Below are 21217 nucleotides of genomic sequence, written 5' to 3' on the forward strand. Positions count from 1 at the left end.
GCGCTTCCTTTGTTTGTCTCCAAAACGACGTCCAGCCAGCCTCATCATTTTAACCTTCTACCGTGTGGTACTTGGTGGTTCTGATAACATATGCCCATTTAGTTAATGCATGTTCATTTCTTGTTATGTGAGATGGGCAGTGCGCAACGCTCCCACAGCTGCTTCCATTCTCTCATTTGTGTCTTGAGTTGCCGCATTAATAATTTCTGTCGCAAAATGTCATTTAGTTGCTTATTTTTCCGGATGATTGAATTCGTTTGTACTTTCTATAAAAGCACTAAAATAATAGTTTTAGCTAAAATATCGAGTCCTATCTAATATAAATATGGGTATAAAAAATAGCGCTTACGTGCTTATCAGTTTGTTCATGAGTCAGGGTGCAACGGTTGGTGAACTGGGTATACCAACCCTATAAGACTACCAAACCAAATTGACCACGGCTCGTGAACCGGGTTCTCCAACTTCTAGCATATAATACCAACTTCAAGAATTCAGTTCATAACGGTTCGTGAACTTTTCCCAACTGAACTCACGGTTTGCGAACTGGTTCGCCAACCTTCCTGTATTTCTGAAACTCAGATATCCATGGTTTCCGAACTGGTTCGTCAACCTATCCTGAGCAGAAATATCAGATAGTTCAATATTTCTCTCTTATGATGTTTGAAGCTTCCCACGTGATAAAATTATTTGCATTGGCAATTTTTAATTGATCCACAAATTAATTCACACAATAAATTTCTTATGAATAATATTGTTAAGGATCGTTGAATATCGTTGCTAGAATCATATTTTGAGATTTTTAACAAGGTAAGCTTGACTCTAAACTTCTTCAAGATTCTATTTCCATTTATTCATCAAAAGAGTACTTCCATTTGAAGCCTGAATTCGACACATCTGAGATCACCAAATGCTCGGGAGTCCATCTGTTCAATCCTTTTTCTTCTTCTTCTTGCTGGATATCTCGTTCGTATATATCTTCTCTTTGTTTCCCGAACCTCTAGTGAGTCACAGCAGACAGAGTTCAAAAAGATCAAATCTTTGATGATTCCATCATACTTGATTGAGTAATTAAATATACTAGAAGTCATACGACATCGTCTTAACAGATAGAATGGTAAGATCGTAAGTAAAATATAATGGTTCAATCTTCACAAACCTGATACAGAAGTTCTTCAAATGTCTTCGTCGATCTTCAGTCTTTGAGGGTGATGTCTGATATTCAACTACCAAATTCTAACCTAGTCCGAGAATTGACTTAGTATACTAGAAATCAAGATATAGTTTTGATCATCTAAGATTGACAACAAGCTTAAGATAGAAAAACTTTTGAGTTCAACCGAGTATTGCTCTAACAATCCTACTAGCTATGAAGGAAATCTTTTGTTCCAAAACTCTTCTGGGTTAAAAAATAAAAACAGTTCACTGTAGGCCTGTAATGTTTTCCTCATGATTGTGAGAATACCGTAGGCCAAATGATCTTTACCTCATGGTTTTCCACATTTTTGGGGTGGCCTTATAAACTACACCAAAAGGGAGACGTCGTCAAGTTTGTACGATTCAACAGATTTGGAATTGGATGCATATGTTGTTTTAAAAATCCGTTGGACATCCACACCCATTACATTGAAATTTTCGTGAAATATGCATGTAGAGCATTAGTTACATATGATCCAGTATATATTCATCTTGTTTTCTCATCATTTACTTCCGTCGAACTTTTAGGACTTGAAATTAAGAGGCAAAGAGAATACAACTAATAATTAATTGCAAATGTTTCCCTAAAAAGTGAGGATTTACTTGTGTTATTATTATGGTTATCAATCGTAATATTTATAAAAATAAAATCCATAAGATCATCTGCACCCAATCGGTCCATCCGCATATCCATTAAATGGCGTATCAGATGCAGTTCTAAGAGCAAGTCTTATAGTGGAATCCACCCTATTTCAAGTGTGGAAAAATTATGGAATGTCAAATCTAGTGGCTTCCAAATTGGTGTTTTCATTGAAAAATCCAAGCAGTGTTCCATGGCTTCGTGGAAGGTCACGTGGAATACATATGAGCGCTAATCAGATTAGCGTAAAACGCTATTCAGAATAGCGCACTAGAAGACAGAAAGCGCTAATCAGAATAGCGCTCAACGCTATTCAGAATAACGCTTTTTTTTTATCCGTAGATTTAAAACGAGTCCTTGAAAATCTAATGGATGAAAAAAAAGAACGCTAATCTTAATAGCGTAAAGTGCTATTCTGAATAGCGGTTGTCTAACACTATTTTGACTAGCGTAAAACGTTATTTTGATTAGCGTTTTTGTTGTTCCACCACTACACTTACACTTCCATTCACAATACCAAATGCTGAGGTGGTGTGGAAGATGGAAGATGTAACTCTTCCACCACAAGACTTGCTCTAAACTTGTAAGCGGTCATGGATTGGACGGGATGCGCATGAGATTAAAACCGGTCCCATCCGGATCATGCTCCCCTAGCTCTCATAACCCTTACCTCGTTTACGAAAACGAAAGCCATATGAGAATCTTCATTCCTGTCTTTCTTCAGTTCTTGTAAGGAGACCCCACATTTGAAAAACTAGGGTTAGTTTTACAGGCCTGCGGCCGCTCATTAGGAAGTTTAATCTCGGGAAATCTTCCAATCCATTGATGTAATCTAAATTAAACGATGATTCCTCTCTAAACCCCTGAATCGATCCTTAGATGAAGAGCCTTCTCCATCCCAAAATCCCACAAAAAAAATCCAACCTAGAAAAACCGCACTTTTCTTTCCTTCTACGTCATCGATTTTTGCAGCTATTACCCCATTCAACCTGATCACTTCTTGCAACTGCAGCAGCACAAGAAGATTGACCAGATGGAGAAGTCCGCTGACTACATGGACTCCAGAGTTTTAGAGGGTGGGCTGGTATCAGTGGGTGTCTAAGAAATGTACGTTCTTAACTACAATTTGGTAGTTCTAGGAACAGAGACTTTAGAAGAAGAAACAGAGGAAGAATATGATAATGGGTAGATATAATGAACTACACGATTGATTAACTTAACTATTTGAGGTGATTTCCGTTTTATTCAAATTTGGAACAGATTTTATTTACTCGCTTATTAAGAATGAAAATTTTGGACAAAACATTAACTGTTTGATAAAATGACTAACAGAAATTAAGGAGCTTATTGGCTGAAGAACGTGACGTTATGCTGAAGGCTGCTGCTGCTAATACTGTGGCAATATCTTCTCCGGAAAGAGTTTTAAGAGGTAAACTTTCATTTTGTTAATATAGTTGAACTGGATAGAAAGTTAATGAACTTGAATTTTCTGTTGTTATAGCTCTAGGTAATGAGAATGAAACAACATTAATTTAAACTATTTACATCACCATTACAAACATAAAATCTATTACATCACTCTTAATTTTTATGAATACATCCTACTACTCTAGCTGCAACAGAGTCGACAAATCTCCAGTAGGGAAACCACCACTTCTGTTTCTTTATACGCAAAACTAAGAAAAGTCCCAAAAATCCAACTCCAAACCCCAGGGAAACAGTAGCGTACAACAACTCATTCATTACACCCTCTTGATCTCCTTCGTCAACTTTGTTTGAAGGATGTGTACTACCAGTGCTAGTACTAACATCAAGATCAGTACAAACTTTAGTCGTGGGGAATCCACACAATAGATCATTTCCGATGAAAGAAGAACCATCCAAACTCAATGTATCAAAGTGATTGCCTCTTGGAATGATGCCACTCAACTTATTGTAAGATAAGTTTAGAAACCCAAGGGAGTCTATTGATGTCAAAGATTGTGGGATATGTCCAGACAGTCTATTGGAACTTAAATCCAAAGACTCTAACCTGGACATGTTTCCGACACTCGATGGCATATTGTTTGAGAGAAGATTGTGCGACAGATTCAGCATAACTAGTCCGTTTAATAAACCTATCTCTCTTGGAATGTCTCCATCGAGAGAGTTACTTGATAGGTCGATTCCTGAACTATAGTTGTACAAATGGTCGAACCGTGTCATGGTGCCTTTTATAACCAATAGAAAACCCATACCCATCATATTGTACTTTCCGGAACTAGGGCTACCTATTAGCCTCATCAAGTTCCCTATTTTCCCAGGAATCGGACCCGAGAGGTTGTTTACAGATAAGTCGAGTATTTGAAGTTCATACAAATGGAAAATCTCTTCAGGAATGATCCCGCTGAATTTGTTTGACCGTAATGACAAAACCATAAGGTCCCTCATTAAACCAAGACCGGTGGGTATATTGCCATCAAAATTGTTATTTCCTAAATCGAGAACTACCAAACTCAAAAGTTTTAGAAGGGACTCAGGAATAGTACCATTGAGATTATTGTCACTTAAATAAAGATATTCCAAACCTTCTGCATTTTGAAGCTCATTTGGAACATTTCCAGTGAGATTGTTGTTGCTGAGATTTAGAATAGTAAGATTTCTGCAGTACCCTATACTAGTAGGTATAGTCCCGGATAGTTTGTTGTTGGAGAGAATCATGAGTCCTGGATCATTATGTTTTCCTAGTTCTTTAGAACATACTGAAGAGGGGATTGAACCTGAAAGTTCATTGCCACTAAGATTAATGTAGCCAACATTAGATAGTCTTTCTCCAGTTTCCATTGAGATTTCCCCATTAAGCTTATTATTTGATATATCCAAAATCTGGACACCTTGAGGTGGAAGTGGCAGAGGACCAACCAGTTTGTTATTAGACAAGTCTAAGAAAGCGAGATTTTTGAGATTGGATATGCAAGAAGGGATAGCTCCTCTAAGGTTATTACGGAACAAACTTAACCATTTTAGATTAGTGAAATTACAAATGAAAGTAGGGATTGATCCATTGATATTGCATGACCCCAACAGTAAATTTTCTAGACTAGATTTGGATGGATTTAAGTTTAAGTGTTGATCTATAACTACAGTTAATTTATTAGAGCTCAGGTCTAAGGTAGTTAAGTTGAGTTCATTGATCAAAGAGATCAACGAAACTTCTCCTCTAATAGAATTACCGAAAACATCAAAGACGCTAAGATTTTTGAGCTTTGTGATGCAACTTGGTATGGTTCCACTTATGTTATTATACTGTAAACCAAGATGCGTAAGAGGAAAAATGTCAAATATTGATTCTGGTATGCGTCCTTGTAATTTATTAAAAGACAGGTCGAGAAAGTATAGGTCTTTCAAATTGGAAATTGAAGAATGGATAAAACTTGTTATGTTGTTGCCAGAAAGATCTAGATGCTGCAACCTAGAAAGATTGTAGATTGAAGTAGATAAAAACCCATTAAGTGAACACCATGAGGCAGAGAGGCTTACCAACTGCGACAAATTTGAAATTGAGCTTGGAATTGATCCAGTTGAATTAGTTGATGATATCTGAAGTTTTTGTAGTTTGGGCCAACTATGTTTGAACATACCAGTTAGATCAGGACGAAGATCTTTATTATCACTCACATCAAGCTCTTTAAGTTGAGGAAGGTAAGGAATTGAACCATGTAGTGCACAAGAAGACAAGTCAAGTATAGAAAGTGAAGTTAAATTATAAAGAGTACTCAAAAGAGGTTCAGTATAAGGTAGCTTAATACCACTCAGTCTTAGTACCTGGAGATTTATAAACCTCTTATCCATCCTGTAGATGATGATTCTAAGCAAGAGGTGGAATACGGATTCCTTTGTGATCCGCAAGATAAATCAAGGTACTGTAAAGATGATGAGTTGGTGAATTGTGTTGAAATTGACCCAGAGAAGTTTGAATGGGAGAGATCCAAATAAACTAGTTTCCTTAGATAAGAAAACTGAAGTGTGAGTTTTGATTCCTGGAAGTCATTGAAGCCAAGATCAAGATGCTCCAAATGAGTAATGTTTAAAAGAGAAGGAGATAATTTACCTCGTAGTGCAGTATTTGGTTGTGGCTGGAGATAAGCATACTCATTATTGTAAATTTCAAGGTCATTGTTTCTAAGATCGATGGATATGACATGAAAAGATCCCTTGGAACATTGAATTCCATGCCAATTGCAGCAGTGTTGATGTTGGCCGCTTTCTTGCCATGAAGATAAGCGACCTGATGGGTCTTCCAGGGAAGATTTAAAGTTTAGAAGAGCCTTTCTTTCCCCTTCATGGCATCCATCAGACGCGGCTAATGGGCACAGAGTGATGCCGATCAGTAAAAAGAACAAGAGATGAAGAAGTGTAAGAAATTTTTGAGTTGCCAGATGTAATGAACTCATGGCTAACTAAAAATAAATCGGCTGTATTGATTATATGAATATTGTTGTTGATAAATGAATATGCAGCCTGGATTAATTAAATCCTACTATTTATAGATTTAACTTAAGCAATTTAAATACGTTACAACTCTAAGAAAATTGAAATCATTGATTTGAAGTTTTCTTCATTGACTATTACTAGTGTGACCTTGATTGGAAAATCTAAACTTGAGCTCTTTTTTCTTTGCATGTAGGTTTCAACACAAGGAAATTCCGTACCATTACATCTATCCACAGAAAAATATTAGATATTGCTGATTCGAACGTTTGTTGAACGATATTCGAGATAAGAATCAACTGGACATCTGTGAGGATTCTACTTATGCAGTCAGGCAATAAATATCACAGGTATTCTATGTGTTCAACCTGGGTTTAGTCATTTGGAACACCTTGAAGGAATTGTTGAAGGGTTCATTTACAATTTTGAAGTTGGTCCCAGATATATTTGTTCCTTCACGACATGTTTGGCTAGTTACTAGCTAGCACATCCTAGCCATAATTAAAGCCTACAATATATAATTTTGCTTTTGTAATTGCTAGTAGGCAGTAGCTTGTTCCAATTGTTATCTACTAAACATATGGTAAGTCACTTTCCTACAGATTCTTATGCCACACATAACAAAGTGATTCTAGACAAAAAAACTGAACTAGATTTTTTATTCATTGGCTTGACTTGAAAATTAACTCTTTTTCTTTATCTTGACATTAGCATCCATTTCATGTCTGGGTAGTTGAAAAACCATGTTGAATTAGGTTCCGTTTAAGTGGAGTTATACATCATCGTTATCTCGCAACAGTCTTAAATAGTACATAATATTTTTTCTTTGGAAGTTTCTTATGAGCAACAGAATTACTAGTCCTTAGTAGAAGACTACATCTTTATTGAACTCACACCATTAAACTTGGATCTTAAAATGTTTGATATAATTGCTTATGCTGCTACCGCTATGGGGTTTTCTTCTTCTTCATTTTCTTGAAGAAAGCTTTATTTTCCATGTACGCACTAAGACAAGGATATTAATTGCATTACCATCCATTACAAATTGGAGTGGTTTAAAAGCCATATGCAATTATGAATAAAGAATGTCGTGCAGTACTAGCAAATGAGGGTAAGGGGTGAAAACAATTTTGCCCTGTGAATTGCATCTGACATATGCATGTCAACTTTTATTCTAGGTACCTGAATGTTCTCTATTGATTATATGTAAAGAGTCTGTTTGATTGATAAATATGTAGAAAATGGCTTACATATATAGCTTGCCATTTATAGGTCTGTTGTGACGTCTTTGTTGAATTATATTTGAGATAAGAATCATGTGGACATCTTTGAAGAAATGACTTAAGCTGTCATGCAATGAAAATTACCAGTTCGAAATATTTTGTAAAAGGATCTCAAGTTTATAGCCTAATTAGGGTCTGGGTCGTAGAACTTGGGTTTGATGTGAATGGGTCGAAGACTAATATTGACCGTCTGATTTTTTACTAAAATATCCTTATGATACAATTAAATGACTACATATCCCAACTCTTTCTAAAACCTTAACCAGGTACACAGACACATTTCATCGAACATGTTATATGCATCTTCAGTCTCTTTTTCATTCAACCTAAAGATCATAACACTCATAATGATCCAACAACTCAACAAACCCCACAGAAGGAAATGCTTAAAACAGCCATCAACTATTATCTATCAAACATAAAAAGAAACTAGGAGCATAAACTGAAATACCCAATCATTATAAGCTTTCGAATCTTCCATTAGTAATCATGCTATCATAACGGGTTGATTTTTCTCTGGATGATTACCCGAAACTTCATCATACCTGAACTTCTTTCCATTTACTCTCTCCGAGCTTTAGACCCATTATTAAGAATGGTTATTTGAATACCTTCAGACCTGATAAGCAGCAGAAATTCAATGGAAGCTACACAAACAACAGTTCGATTCTACCCATTTTTCACCTAGCTCTATGCTGCAATTACTTTGTTCGTATTGTGGATCAGTGATAAGTATTTATGCTAATGGTCCAATGGGGAGTACATTTACTGTTATGATATGATGATCATCACTGATGATTAGAAAAATCAAAAATATGATCACTACAAGGAAGAGATTTCAAGATGGAGATGGAAAATTCGCTCGAAGAAGAATAGAGATTTGACAAAGGCAGAGCAAAGGCTTTAACAGAAACTAATGTAAAATGAAAACAAGATATCTAAAAATGAAAAAGAAATGGAAGATGACGGAAAAGGATGAGAGAACAATATGTTTTTGACGATGCTTAGCTGGTCAACGTTAGTCTTCTGACTCTATTACATGTTCTACGACCCAGACCCTAATTAGGCTGTAAACTTAAGACCCTTTTACAAAATATCTCTTCGAAATAGTACATTTTGTGTTTTCTTCTCTATCTTATTTTGGGTCATTGAGCAGGTATTAAGTCATGCCACAGATTTTGAAACTGATATCAACTCTCCCTCATTGGCCAGTCTGTCTGCATTGAGTCTGGCTTGGAGGAATTCACGTCCGACTTGATACGTTCTTTGATGTCGACATATGTAATCAGTGTTGATTGGTGAAAATCTTACTGGTTTTGTTTGCATATGACTTCCTTTCTAGAGAATCCTTCAACTTGTAAATTTCTTCTGGAACAACCAGACCTGCGTGCATCAGAGAGAGGAAATTTCCTCTTTGCAACCCTGCTGGCCAGTACAGTACCAGGTTACGCATCTTTGGAGTGAATATCAACAAATGAACAAAATAGATAGACGTTGAAAAGGATAATTTCTTGCTTCACCACAGTCAGACCAACAGATAAGCCTTGATGATGTCTTGCAACTACAGGCTACAGCAGAGGGAACACTGATGAAAGGTAAATTTCTTTCATTTCCTTGAATATATTTTTTCCACCGATGTTTCACTGATTCCTTTTGAAAAACATAAATTCCAACTTATGTTTCTAGAATATGAATAACCACCACAATGTTAATGTTAATTATGGATTCAGGAGTAGGAGTCCACTTTGTGGACTACAGAGTTTTGCAAGGGTGGGCTTGTATCAAGTATGGTGATGCTTCTAGTGAACGCACTAGTCCGCAATTTGATATTAAGTGCTTGTACAGGAAGAGATGGTGTCTAAAGCAAAATCCCTGTGCCTCTTCTTTTGGACGCATATATTTAAGTTGAAAAATGATTATTTGTATTTATAAGAACAAGACTTGTGGGAGTAATATCTCCTCCAAAGTGAATCAGTTAGAAGCAAAAACAGGCCTAAATCATGCCACTATGGTAGTAGAGACTACCTCGTTTTACCCTAACTATTTTGATCACTACTTCAAGCGAAGAGTACTGTAAGATAGTGAAGTTAACACTACATGGCACAGAGAGTAATCTACAGGTAGTATGGACTACAAGACTTTTTGCCGAAAAAAAGTTTAAAAAGAAAGAAAAGCATGGGCCGCTAAGATGCCATGTACGAACATTTTCACTACTACATTTGATAGGGAAGTAGTGTGAAAAAAAAAATGGTGGGTATGGCACGGTATTGGGAGTTACAGAGCTTGCACCACGGATTCTGTACATTTAAGCTCTTGACGTGATAAGCCACTCTTGAGAAACTCAATCTGAACTATTTAACGAAGCCAACTAGTGGCCAGATGGCCATCTACATTACTGAGCACTTCAAACTGGAAATTGAATGCATTCATTAGTATTACACAGTTATGCTCGAATTAAATGTGTAGATGATTCAAAATTATCTGATTGAAAGTCTTGACTACTGAAACCGCTAACACGGTTTGTACAATATCCATCGGTCATTACACAAAAACAACATAAGTGTTTGTGAATGAAGAAGGAATAAACACTAGAAAGCATAGGTAAGTTATTATTACAATTTTCTGTACCCTGATACTATATAGGTAGTTAGTGTACGTATAGTTTCTAATTAACATGTGATCTAACGGAATATCAAATGAAGGACCACGAAAATGTTGTGGTAAGTCTAGGAATTGCATGTGTAGGGCTGGTGTGAAGTGGTTAGGGCTGCACAGGAACAGTCCCGTCCCGTGAAACCGTACCGGTACCATTCCAGAATTGTCGTCAGATGGGACGGATACAAGTACCAAAAACTGGTACCGTGGCTAGAATAGGTACAAGTAACGGTTCTAGACTATTCCCATCCCGTAGTACCACCGAGCAATAAGTAATAACATCTAATAATAGTTGGGGTTTTTGAAAACTAATAAGTTTGTTCATTTTTATTTAGTTTTTGTTGGTTTCTTTAGTTTGAAACTGATTGTAATTGTTTGGTTTTTGAATGTATGCAAATAATGAAATGCACATTAAGCAAAAATATAAGCACAACAACGTCATCTTGACTTTAGTCAGCGTCAAAGCAAAGTAGTGTTGTTGTATAGGTCAACAAAAGTCACGAAAAAACGGCACTTTGACTTTAGTCAACGACGCTTTAATGAAAGCAAAAGACACCCTTTCATTATTTTTGCTTAATGTGCATTTCATTATTTGCATACATTTTGATTTAACATACTGTTAGCAAACTCAAGAAGATTTGTATGGTCAGAGTCATGCAACCAACCATTACATTAGCCACAAATTAGATCGGCCCGGTGAATCATCTGCCCACGCAGGAGTCAAGACACTAACCATAAGTTTTATGTATAGGGATGCACAAGACCCGTCCACGATACCCAAACCCACCCGTACCCGCTAAATCCGTGGGTTTTTAATTCATACCCGCCCGTTGTAGGTGCGGGGTTGGTTATGAAAAAAAAAACCCGCTGTCTGTGGGTGCGAGGTTGGTTTAAGCTAATACCCGCCCATACCCGCCCAAAAAACCCGCAGATTATATACCATTAGATAAAACTAATCCTAATCGTCCATTGTGAAACCCTAATACTAGTAGATAGGATAACTGATAACCCTCGTTCACTTTCTACACTCTTCTCTCTGTTCGGCCTCTCCTCTTCTTCCTCCTCAGTTCTCCTTCTTCACCTACAAACGACAATTACCAGAAATCTTCACCAGAAATCGACAACAACAACTTCGAATCTTCACCAGAAATCGACAACAATCGAAAAATCAACAGATTCAACACTTAATATTCATCTGTGAACTTCCTAGATATGAATATTTTGGGGGTTTTGGTTTTTTTTTCTCACTTAATCAAGGAGAATAGAAGTTACTCTAAATACTTGAATATAAAGCGGGTTTAAACCCGTTTAAACCCATACCCGCCCAACCCGTAGCGGGCGGGTAACAAAACCCGCCCGCTATTTGTGGGTGCGGGGTTGGTTATGAAAAAAAAAACCCGCAGTCTGTGGGTGCGAGGTTGGTTTTAGCTTATACCCGCCCATGTGCAGCCCTATTTATGTATGTCTTTTCGTCCTTGCGTTTCCATCGGTATCGCGAAGATTCCAGATTTATTATTTTTCCATCGGTACCCGTTGGGTATTAAAAGCAAAAGACACCTGCATTATTAATGATGAAAATAATAATTCTTCTTTTGTGTGAGTCAGTAATGGTGTCGGCCATTAGTGGTTCATAAAACCTATAGACAACCTTTTTTACTAGCTGGTTTTGATCTCCATTTCCCTCACTGTAATGGCGAAAGAGAGCAAGATGATGATTGATCCTAAGAGTGGTTTCTGTTCAGAAACAAAAGTTTACCATAGCTTACTTCCTCCAGCTCCTCTACCTCCATCAACCTCATCTCTTTCGATTTCTGACTATGTTTTATCTCTTTTACAGAAACAGTACACTAGTAGTACCTCTGACTTCTATCCTGAACGAGTCACTGCAGTAATCGATTCTGAAACCGGTGACCGAGTTCATATTCCGACTTCCTTAGCAACATCAAATCTTTATCACATTCTCTGAAATTGATTGGTTTGTCTAAGGGAGACACTGCTTTTATTCTCTTACCTGCAACTAGTCAAATCCCAATCCTTTATCTATCTCTACTCTCTACAGGAGTCATCGTTTCTCCATCGAATCCTAATAATATGCTACTGAAATATCTCACCAATTGAAGCTATGCGAACCAGCAATCGCATTTGGCACTTCAGAAACTGCTCACAAACTTCCATCTGGTCTCCGATACAATACGATTCTTCTTGACTCGCCCGATTTCCAGTCCATGGTGAATAGTTCATTACTTAAGCAGAACCATATGGACTCGGTGGAGGAGAAGGTTAGTCAGTCGGATACAGCAGCAATTCTATACTCGTCAGGAACAACAGGCCGGTTCAAGGGAGTTGTATTGACGCACCGTAACTTGATAGCGTGTGTAGCTGAGTTATATGCCTTCAAACAGATGGTGAAAACAAATGCCAGAGCTGTAATGTGCTTTAGCGTGCCATTTTTTCATGTCTATGGGTTTCTTGGAATATTTAGTACGGTGGTAACAGGTGATACACTAGTGGTTCCGAGAAAGAGGTTTGATTTTTGTATGATGATGAAGGCAGTAGAGGATTTTAAGGTGACGGTCTTGGCTGTGGCACCACCGGTAATCTTGGCTATGACAAGGGGAGAGTCATCAATAGCCGGAGCAGGATTACTAGAGAACTATGATTTGAGCTCGTTGGGAGGAATCGTTTGCGGAGGAGCTCCATTGCCAACTGAGGTTATTGTGAAATTCGGGAGACGGTTCCCCAATATTGCCATAAGACAGGTTAGTGAAGTAGTGCAAACCAATATCATTTTTAATCCTTAGATAGTCCTTTATGCAAGTTCACTCATATGAGAAATTTGCCTCATACTGTAAGTTCTTACATTTTAGGGGTATGGGATAACTGAAGCGGCATGTGCCATCTTTCGAGCAGCTGATGCTTGGGACTGTCGCCGACTTGGTTCCACGGGGAAGCTCATAGCAAATATCCAAGTGAAGATTGTTGATCCTGTTACCGGTGTTGCTTTACCTCCTGGCAAGCAAGGGGAGCTTTGGGCAAAAGGGCCATCGATAATGAAAGGTACATATTACTTTTATCAATGAGGTTTAAACTAATTTAAAAACAAGGAATGCCATTGAGTTACATATGTTAAATGTGGCATGGCTGGTCCTGCTATACATAGGCTATGTTGGTGAGGAAGCTGAATCAACTCTAGATTCAGAAGGATGGTTGAAGACGGGCGATCTGTGCTACATCGATAATGAGGGCTTTCTTTATATTGTTGATAGGTTAAAAGAACTGATCAAGTACAAAGGGTACCAGGTAAGTAGTAATTTTTGACCGACTGACCTGTTTAGAAGTCTCAGATTTGACCAATCCTGCTTGTAGTTTGTGTTTCAATTTTGTTGTAAAACTAGGTCCGCATATACATGCAGGTTCCTCCAGCAGAATTAGAAGAGTTGCTTCATTCACATCCAGATATCCTTGATGCAGCAGTGATCCCGTAAGCATACATTCATACTGCACACTATCCTTGATGCAGCAGACCCCGAGCGTGTTTCACACCTTTGCGTTTACACACAACTATATTAAGAGAAATTTGAAAGTCATTAACATGTGTAAGTTTGACCGCAGGTATCCAGACGAAGAAGCTGGTGAAGTACCAATGGCCTTTGTTGTGAGAAAATCTCAAAGTTCAATCGATAAAACTCAAGTTATGGACTTCATTTCCAAACAGTTAAACTAGGCTTAGTAAGAAACTCTGCATATCCCATATTGAAAGTTTGTTCATGCAATTATGTGTAATGGATCGCTATGCTTCGAATGTAGGTAGCGCCTTATAAGAAGATAAGGAGAGTAGAATTCATTGATTCAATACCTAGAAATGCTCCAGGGAAGATTTTGAGAAAGGAGTTGATCAAACTTGCACTCTCGTCAAGGTCCACTGCTACAAAAACTGCTGCAAGGTTATGATGTTTGTTTTCTTATTGAGATGAGACTATCTTTGAGAGATATATGTGAATTTCTGAATGCTTTATCTTTTTCCTAATAACATCATTCCGTTCAAGGTACCCCAACCATTTGAAGGGGGAATGTTAATAGGATATTTGGATACCCGAACCAAAAGTGTAGCAGAAGCTAAAGCCAATTACAAAGTCCAGGAGTAATAAATAATTACTTCTCAAAAGTAGACTTTTACATATATTTTTTCTGAAATTATATCTCCAAATTCTAACTTTTTGACTTAATTACAAACTATATTTTGACCTTTTATTTAACTAAACTGTCGTTCTCCTCTGTGAACTACGTTCTGGGACTAGCCCAAAACCGCACAGACACAGAAAACGATCCCCTAGCCCAAAACCGCACAGACACAGAAAACGATCCCCGTTCTTTATTTGAGATCCGATCTTGAATTGCTCCATTAATTTTCGTTCTTCCCTTCATTTGATTTTGAAATAGCATCTTAAAAGGAATTACTGATACCTTTTTTCAATTAGGGTCTCTCAGAAAAGAACACAGTGAAATTTCCCTACTTCAGCTGGTTTCCAACTCCAGGTAGTCTCCAATTCCAATCCTGTTTCCTTTTACGAGTTCTTCATATAAATTTGTGTTGCATAACATCAAATAAGAAGAATCGTTGTATTCTTATACTCTAGGAAGCAACTAGCTAGCTAGCTCCATCAATAGTTATTATGACTACTATGAACATACAAACCTCGCAAATTGGTAATGGTGAGGATATAACCACCGATAAGCATAAAAGAACCTATAAAAGAAAAGATTCCGGTGATACAAATACTTCAACAGTGATGGAGACGACGAAAAGAAAAGCTTGTGATGGTACAAATACATCAGCAGTGGTGGAAAAGAAGAAAAGACCATATAGAAGAAAGAAGTACCTTCCTCATGATTTAATAAAGGAAGAAATATTAACCAAGCTTCCAGTCCCGACACTCCTAAAGTTTGTTAGGTAATCTAAACTCTGGTATAACTCGATTCACAATGATCATAAACACTTTACTTATTCTCATTTCCTTCAATCACAGAAACAACCCCATGTTATTTTTAGTCTTTGGAATGTCAGGTCTACGGTTCCTAATAATACGGGTGAGCCTATGTATGCGTGTTACTTTTTCAAATTTACTACTGGGATATACCGTGAAGACAATTGTCTAAGGTTTGACAAGTTTCGATGTGGTCTTGCTCATACTGATATTTCGGAACTGGTTGGTTACTGCAGTGGTCTACCTTGTATGGCACAAGAGGGTTATTACTCAACTGATTACTTAGTACTGGACCCAAACAGGAAAGATTATCTATGTATCTTTTATCCATCCAGCGTCGGGAAACGCATCTCCAATGCCCACATCATATGTCATGGATTTGGGTTCGATCCCTCAGCAATTGAGTACAAGTTGGTAAGTATTTTTCGTACTGCTCAAAAGGAGTTTAATGTTGTTGTATTTACACTAGGAACTAAATCATGGAGAAATGTCACGTCTACAAGCATGCCAATATCAGGTCGTCATATTACAAAGATAAGGGTGCCCACAGGTAGTGACAAATCAGCCATCTTCTGTACTAGTAGTAGCAGCAGCAGTGGATGTTTGGCCTGGAAGGTAATAGTTCCTTTGGGGGGAGCAGGATCTAACAGTATCCAACATGAAGATAGTAATGCTGTTAATAATAATGAGATGGAGATGTTACTGTCGTTCAATCTCCATGATGAGAAGTTTCAGTTCATACAACTACCAGCTAAAAGAACAACTGACGAGCAGAAGAAGAACTTACTTGTGGATTATCCTCATCTTCTGGAGTTCAAGGGATCTCCTTGTATTGCACGTATTGAGAAAGTATCAGCGAATGGAAGTGATTATTCCCATCGTTTCCGTGTTGATCATCAGAGTATTAGTTGTTGCTGCTGTTGTTGTAAAGTTCATTTGTACAGATTGAAGGATAATGTCAACCAAGTATGGGTTAACGAGGAGAGTTTTGGTGTTCGTATAAATTCTACTCGCGCGTGGAAAGGGGAGGTAGGACACCTGGCACCAGAGCCCTGCTGCTTTTGCTTCGGCAGTACTACTACACCTCCTACTCGCATCTGCAGTTTCTCGGATCAGATATTACTATACTGGTTCAAAGATGAATATCTTCAAGTTTACAACTTGCGCTCTGTAAAACTTCAACTTGTTGTGCCTAATTATCCTAAAGAGGATGCTATCTTTGGAGCTAAGATGAAAGAACCGCTGCACACTTTTTTATCTGGTGAGGATGATATTTATTGCTCCAATTTGGATTATCAGCTGCACTGTCATGTGGAGAACTTCCTTGCTGTGCAAACCTTCATACCAGAAGGAGTCGAGGCTGATGATTTCAGGGAGTTAGTTTTGAAGAGAGAAGACCGTCCATATTCGGTGTATGCCCTTATCAACAGAGGCTCAAGAGTGTTTTATCCTTTTTTTTAATTAGTACTACTAACTTATCTTGGTAATTGTCATCAGTTTACTAGATTAATTTAGTAGTCAAGTTTTAGAGTTAGGCATGCTTTATTAGGAGAACCTATCTAGAATTAGAACTTATGTTGATGCATATCTTGAAATCTAGGTTTTCTTTTCCTCAAAAGGTGATGAAGCGCGCAGTTTAATGAGGAATTGTAGTGAACTTTTCAGCAAAATCATGTATACGAATTCTGGGTTCACTTATGGCAGAATTTGAAAGAAATTTGTAATTAATTTGTTTGATTATCTATATGGGAAAGTCTATATTCGTTGAACCAAACACATTTCACTTGACCCTACTCATGCTAAAGTTGTGGAACAAGGAACGAATTGCTTCTAATGCTGAGTTGCAGGTAAACATTTTTTGAAGCAAATGGGCTTGCTTATCCTGTTACTGGTGTTGCTTTGCCTCGTTGCAAGAAAGGGGAGCTTTGGGCAAAAGGGCCACCGATAATGAAAGGTAAATATTACTTTCAATTATTAATGAGGTTTAAACTGATTCAAAACAAGGAATGCCATTGAGATACACCTAGCTGATTGACATTTTTATGTTAAATGTGTCATGGCTGCCTGGTCCTGCTATATGTATAGGCTATGTTGGTGAGGAAGCAGAAGGGATGTCATCAACTCTAGATTCAGAAGGATGGTTAAGGACGGGCAATCTTTGTTATATCGATAATGAGGGCTTTCTATATATTGTTGATAGGTTAAAAGAATTGATCAAGTACAAAGGGTACCAGGTAAGTAGTAATTTTTGACCGACTGGCATGTTTAGAAATTTGTTTAAGTCTCAGCAGATTCGATCAATCCTGCAAGTAGTTTGTGTTTCAATTTTTTGTAAAACTAGATCGGTATATATATGCAGGTTCCTCCAGCAGAATTAGAAGGGTTGCTTCATTCACATCCAGATATCCTTGGTGCAGCAGTGATCCCGTAAGCATACTCGTCCTAACTATCCAAATATGCACATTCTTCAATCTCAGCTTAAGTACTCACCTTTACCCCGAGCGCCTTGGCACGTACACAACTATATTAAAAGAAATTTGAATGTCATTAACATGTGTAAGTTTGACTGCAGGTATCCAGATGAAGAAGCTGGTGAAATGCCAATGGCATTTGTTGTGAGAAAATCTCAAAGTTTAATTGATAAAACTCAAGTTATAGATTTCATTTCTAAACAGGTAAATTAGCCTTTCCTCTTCCAAATCAAATGCTTAGCAAGAAACTTCGCATATTCCATCTCGACAAAATTTGGATTTAGCTGTGCCGGAAGATCAAGTTTCATGATAAATGCATGAGGAATTTGGATATTCCATCTCGACAAAATGTGGCAAAACTTGACGACTTCACTAATTGAACGATTATTACTACTTAGAAGATGGTAATGGTATGTATTTTTTCAGCAACAGTACTGGTGCGTTACGGTAGCCGTGTTTGTTGTGTTTTTTTTCATGTTATTGAAAGAAACTTTGTTCATGCAATTTTGTGTAATGGACCGGTGTGTGTTGACTGTAGGTCGCGCCTTATAAGAAGATAAGGAAAGTAGAATTCATTGATTCAATACCCAATACCTACCTAGAAATACTCCAGGGAAGATTTTGAGGAAGGAGTTGATCAATCTTGCACTCTCGTCAAGGTCCACTACTACAAAAACTGCTGCAAGGTTATAGCCTTTGTTTTCTTTTTGGGATGAGAGTATCTTTGTGTGAGAAATTTTATTAGTGCTAGCGAGTTTCGAACTCAGATCACTGATATCATCATCCAGCGACTTGACTTTACTACTGTACTACAGTGACACCGACCCTCTATTTACTTGTTGCAGAACTTTTATTTCTTGGATTTTAATCTCTTCCCAAGTAATATTAATCTCTTTTCAAATAGAATCCTCTCATTTAGTCGAAAGAAAAGAGGACTATCTTCGTGGTCTTATGCATAATGGTATAGCGTAATTAGTTTTTATAAGGCTTTCCCCTTTCATAGGATTTGCCTCGACCCATTCTTATAAACGGTGTCCCAAGTAAACCCTTCAAGCCCTCTAGAGGCGTGAGGCAAAGAAATCCTCTATCTCCTTACCTTTTCTTTTTGTGCACGGAGTCCTTCTCCAGTACTTTTTTTAATGTAAAGAATTGCCCGTCTAGTATCTGGTAAAATAAATAAACATTGCCCTGATATCAATCACTTGATTTTCAAGGATGAGTATTTGGTTTCACAAAAATCACTCAAAACACAGACCTTCTGAAAATTCTAAAGGATTATGTAAGACCTCTAGACAGATGATAAACTTTTCCAAGACGAGTATTTGTTTCACCCCTCGCATCAATAATGCTTTTGGTAAACGAAAAATGGGTCATTTGTCCAAATAGTTTTAAATCATGGTTCAAATGGATGAGTAAAAAATAGTTTGGGTGAAATGGCCAAAAAAAAATAGCAAGGATGAAACCATATTCATCCTAGCTTAAATTTAAAAAATAGTAAGGATGAAACTGGATATATCCTGTATAAATTAAAAATAAGAAAAAATATTTGAAAATGGGCACGATGAAACTGGTTACATCCTGCCTATTTTTATATTTTTGTCCATTTAAACAGTATCAAAATCTAACTGTCCATTTCACCCAGGAATTGTTGATTTTGGTCTTTTTAACCAATTTTGTGTTTGGTAAATCCATAATTGATATCCTCAATGTTACGAAGATTAGTCTGAATGATAAATATTTAGGTGGCCCATTGTTTACGAATAAATCTAAAATAGCATGCTTTGATAATTTGGTAGAAAAGTTATGGCAAAATTTGTCCTTGAAACAATTCATGTGTACAGTATGTCCATTTTCGTTCTCCCTAAGAAAATAACCAAGAAAGCTATGGGCTTGATTAGGGACTTTTGGTGGCGGAAATCGGGAGAATTTAAAGGATTTTATGTGAGGAAGTGGACTATGCATTAGTAATGGAAAAGGGGGCAATGGCCATATATAAGGATTTGAATAAGATGACTCTAGCTCTGATAGTTGAAATGGCTGGAGAATGTTCCATCAGCCAAATTCTATTTTTTTTTCCTAAGACCATGAAAGGGAAGTACTTCCCTTTTTCTAACCCTTTACATGCTGCTTGTAAATCCTAAAGGGTCATAGCATAAGAGAAATAGGTAAAGACAGTACTGTCGTGCATATTATTAAGGATAATTGGATCCCAAATTTTGCTGAACACCCAATAGTTCTCAACCTTGATTTTCATAATAACATATACAGAATGGCAGAGGACTTAATTACTGAGAGTGGGTGGAATATCCATATATTCTTCAGCAAATGTTTGAATGGGGCACATTTGAAAAGAATTTAACCATTAAACCTGATAAGAATAGAGATGATAGTCTTAGGTGGATAGACGACCCTCAATGAAACTTCTCTAGTAAATCCTTGTATAACCTTCTGGATCATAAGCATGACCAAGTCAATGACAATTTAAATGGAAAACTTTAGGGGCTCTCCGTTATTCCTAAAATAAATATTTTTATTTGGAAAATGAATAATAATATGTTGCCGATTAATGGGATCTTATCTGTGTATATTCTTCATGTTAACCTTATTTGTATGATGTGCATGAATTATACAGAGACATAAGAGCACTCTCTAATGCACTGCTATTTTGTTAGAGCGGTTTTTGGATTCTTGCTCCTTAAACCTAGATTTTCCCGCTAACGGACTGGTGTTGTAGCTGGTTTCTTTCTAACCACTCTTAGACCCCTTTTGGCCCCTGGGAAAGCATATGTGCTATCATTTGCTGGCATATATGGAAGGCCAGGTATGAAGTAGATTTCGAGAGAATAACCCCTTGTCCAAGAAGGACTGGGAAATTAATCATGAATCATCTATGCTTGAACATGACTGTGCTAGCTCGGAATCCATGTAGATCCCCCATTGCTAGACGTACCAGAGACTACTATAGCGCAGCCAATATCAGATACATCCTTCGCTTATATGAGTTTCTTTAATAAAACCACTGGTCTAACATGTTATGGGGTTACTATACCGGAAATGTAACACTTTTTAGCATGACGCATGCTCAAAGATGAGACATGATCTGAGATGAAGCTTCATTCAAAACTTTCGTTACGTAGTAAAGAGGCATACTGGCCTAAGGCCAATGTTGAGAAAAAATGGCGCATTATGTTTAGCATATTGGCCAAGGACCAATATCATGTTGTTATATTGGCGAATGGACAATATCGCATCAAATAATGCATTAGGCCAGTTGGGTAAATGTCCTTGAGCATTGTAGCACTACCCTAGTGCATTATGCAAGTTATTGGCCTAGAGCCAATATTGCACAACAGTTTTGCAATATACCAGAGCAGGCTGGCCGGATGAATATTGCACAATCATTGTGCAATATTGAAGTTTGGCCTATGGTCCAGAGCAGAAACTCAACAATCATTGCCGGCTATTCAGAAAAACATGGCAACAACCATGAACGGTGAAGCAAGCTCCTCAAAATGGTAC

At 37.4% G+C, this 21217-nt stretch overlaps 1 protein-coding gene and 1 pseudogene across 1 annotated transcript; one reads left to right on the forward strand and one right to left on the reverse strand.

The window, feature by feature from the left end:
- Window positions 1-3415: 3415 nt before the first annotated feature.
- On the reverse strand, window positions 3416-5665 carry LOC113337971 (LRR receptor-like serine/threonine-protein kinase GSO1). The gene has a single exon (XM_026583502.1). The coding sequence runs from the start codon at window positions 5663-5665 to the stop codon at window positions 3416-3418; it is 2250 nt and encodes a 749-aa protein (XP_026439287.1).
- Window positions 5666-11848: 6183 nt separating this feature from the next.
- LOC113338130 lies at window positions 11849-16967 on the forward strand (annotated as a pseudogene).
- Window positions 16968-21217: the final 4250 nt, after the last annotated feature.

The sequence above is a fragment of the Papaver somniferum genome, unplaced genomic scaffold, assembly GCF_003573695.1.
Source record: "Papaver somniferum cultivar HN1 unplaced genomic scaffold, ASM357369v1 unplaced-scaffold_18, whole genome shotgun sequence".
NCBI lineage: Eukaryota > Viridiplantae > Streptophyta > Magnoliopsida > Ranunculales > Papaveraceae > Papaver > Papaver somniferum.

What these genes read in the sequence shown, in the direction of transcription:
- LOC113337971 (XM_026583502.1), bottom strand. Translation starts at nt 5,665, where the DNA reads ATGGATAAGAGGTTTATAAATCTCCAGGTACTAAGACTGAGTGGTATT.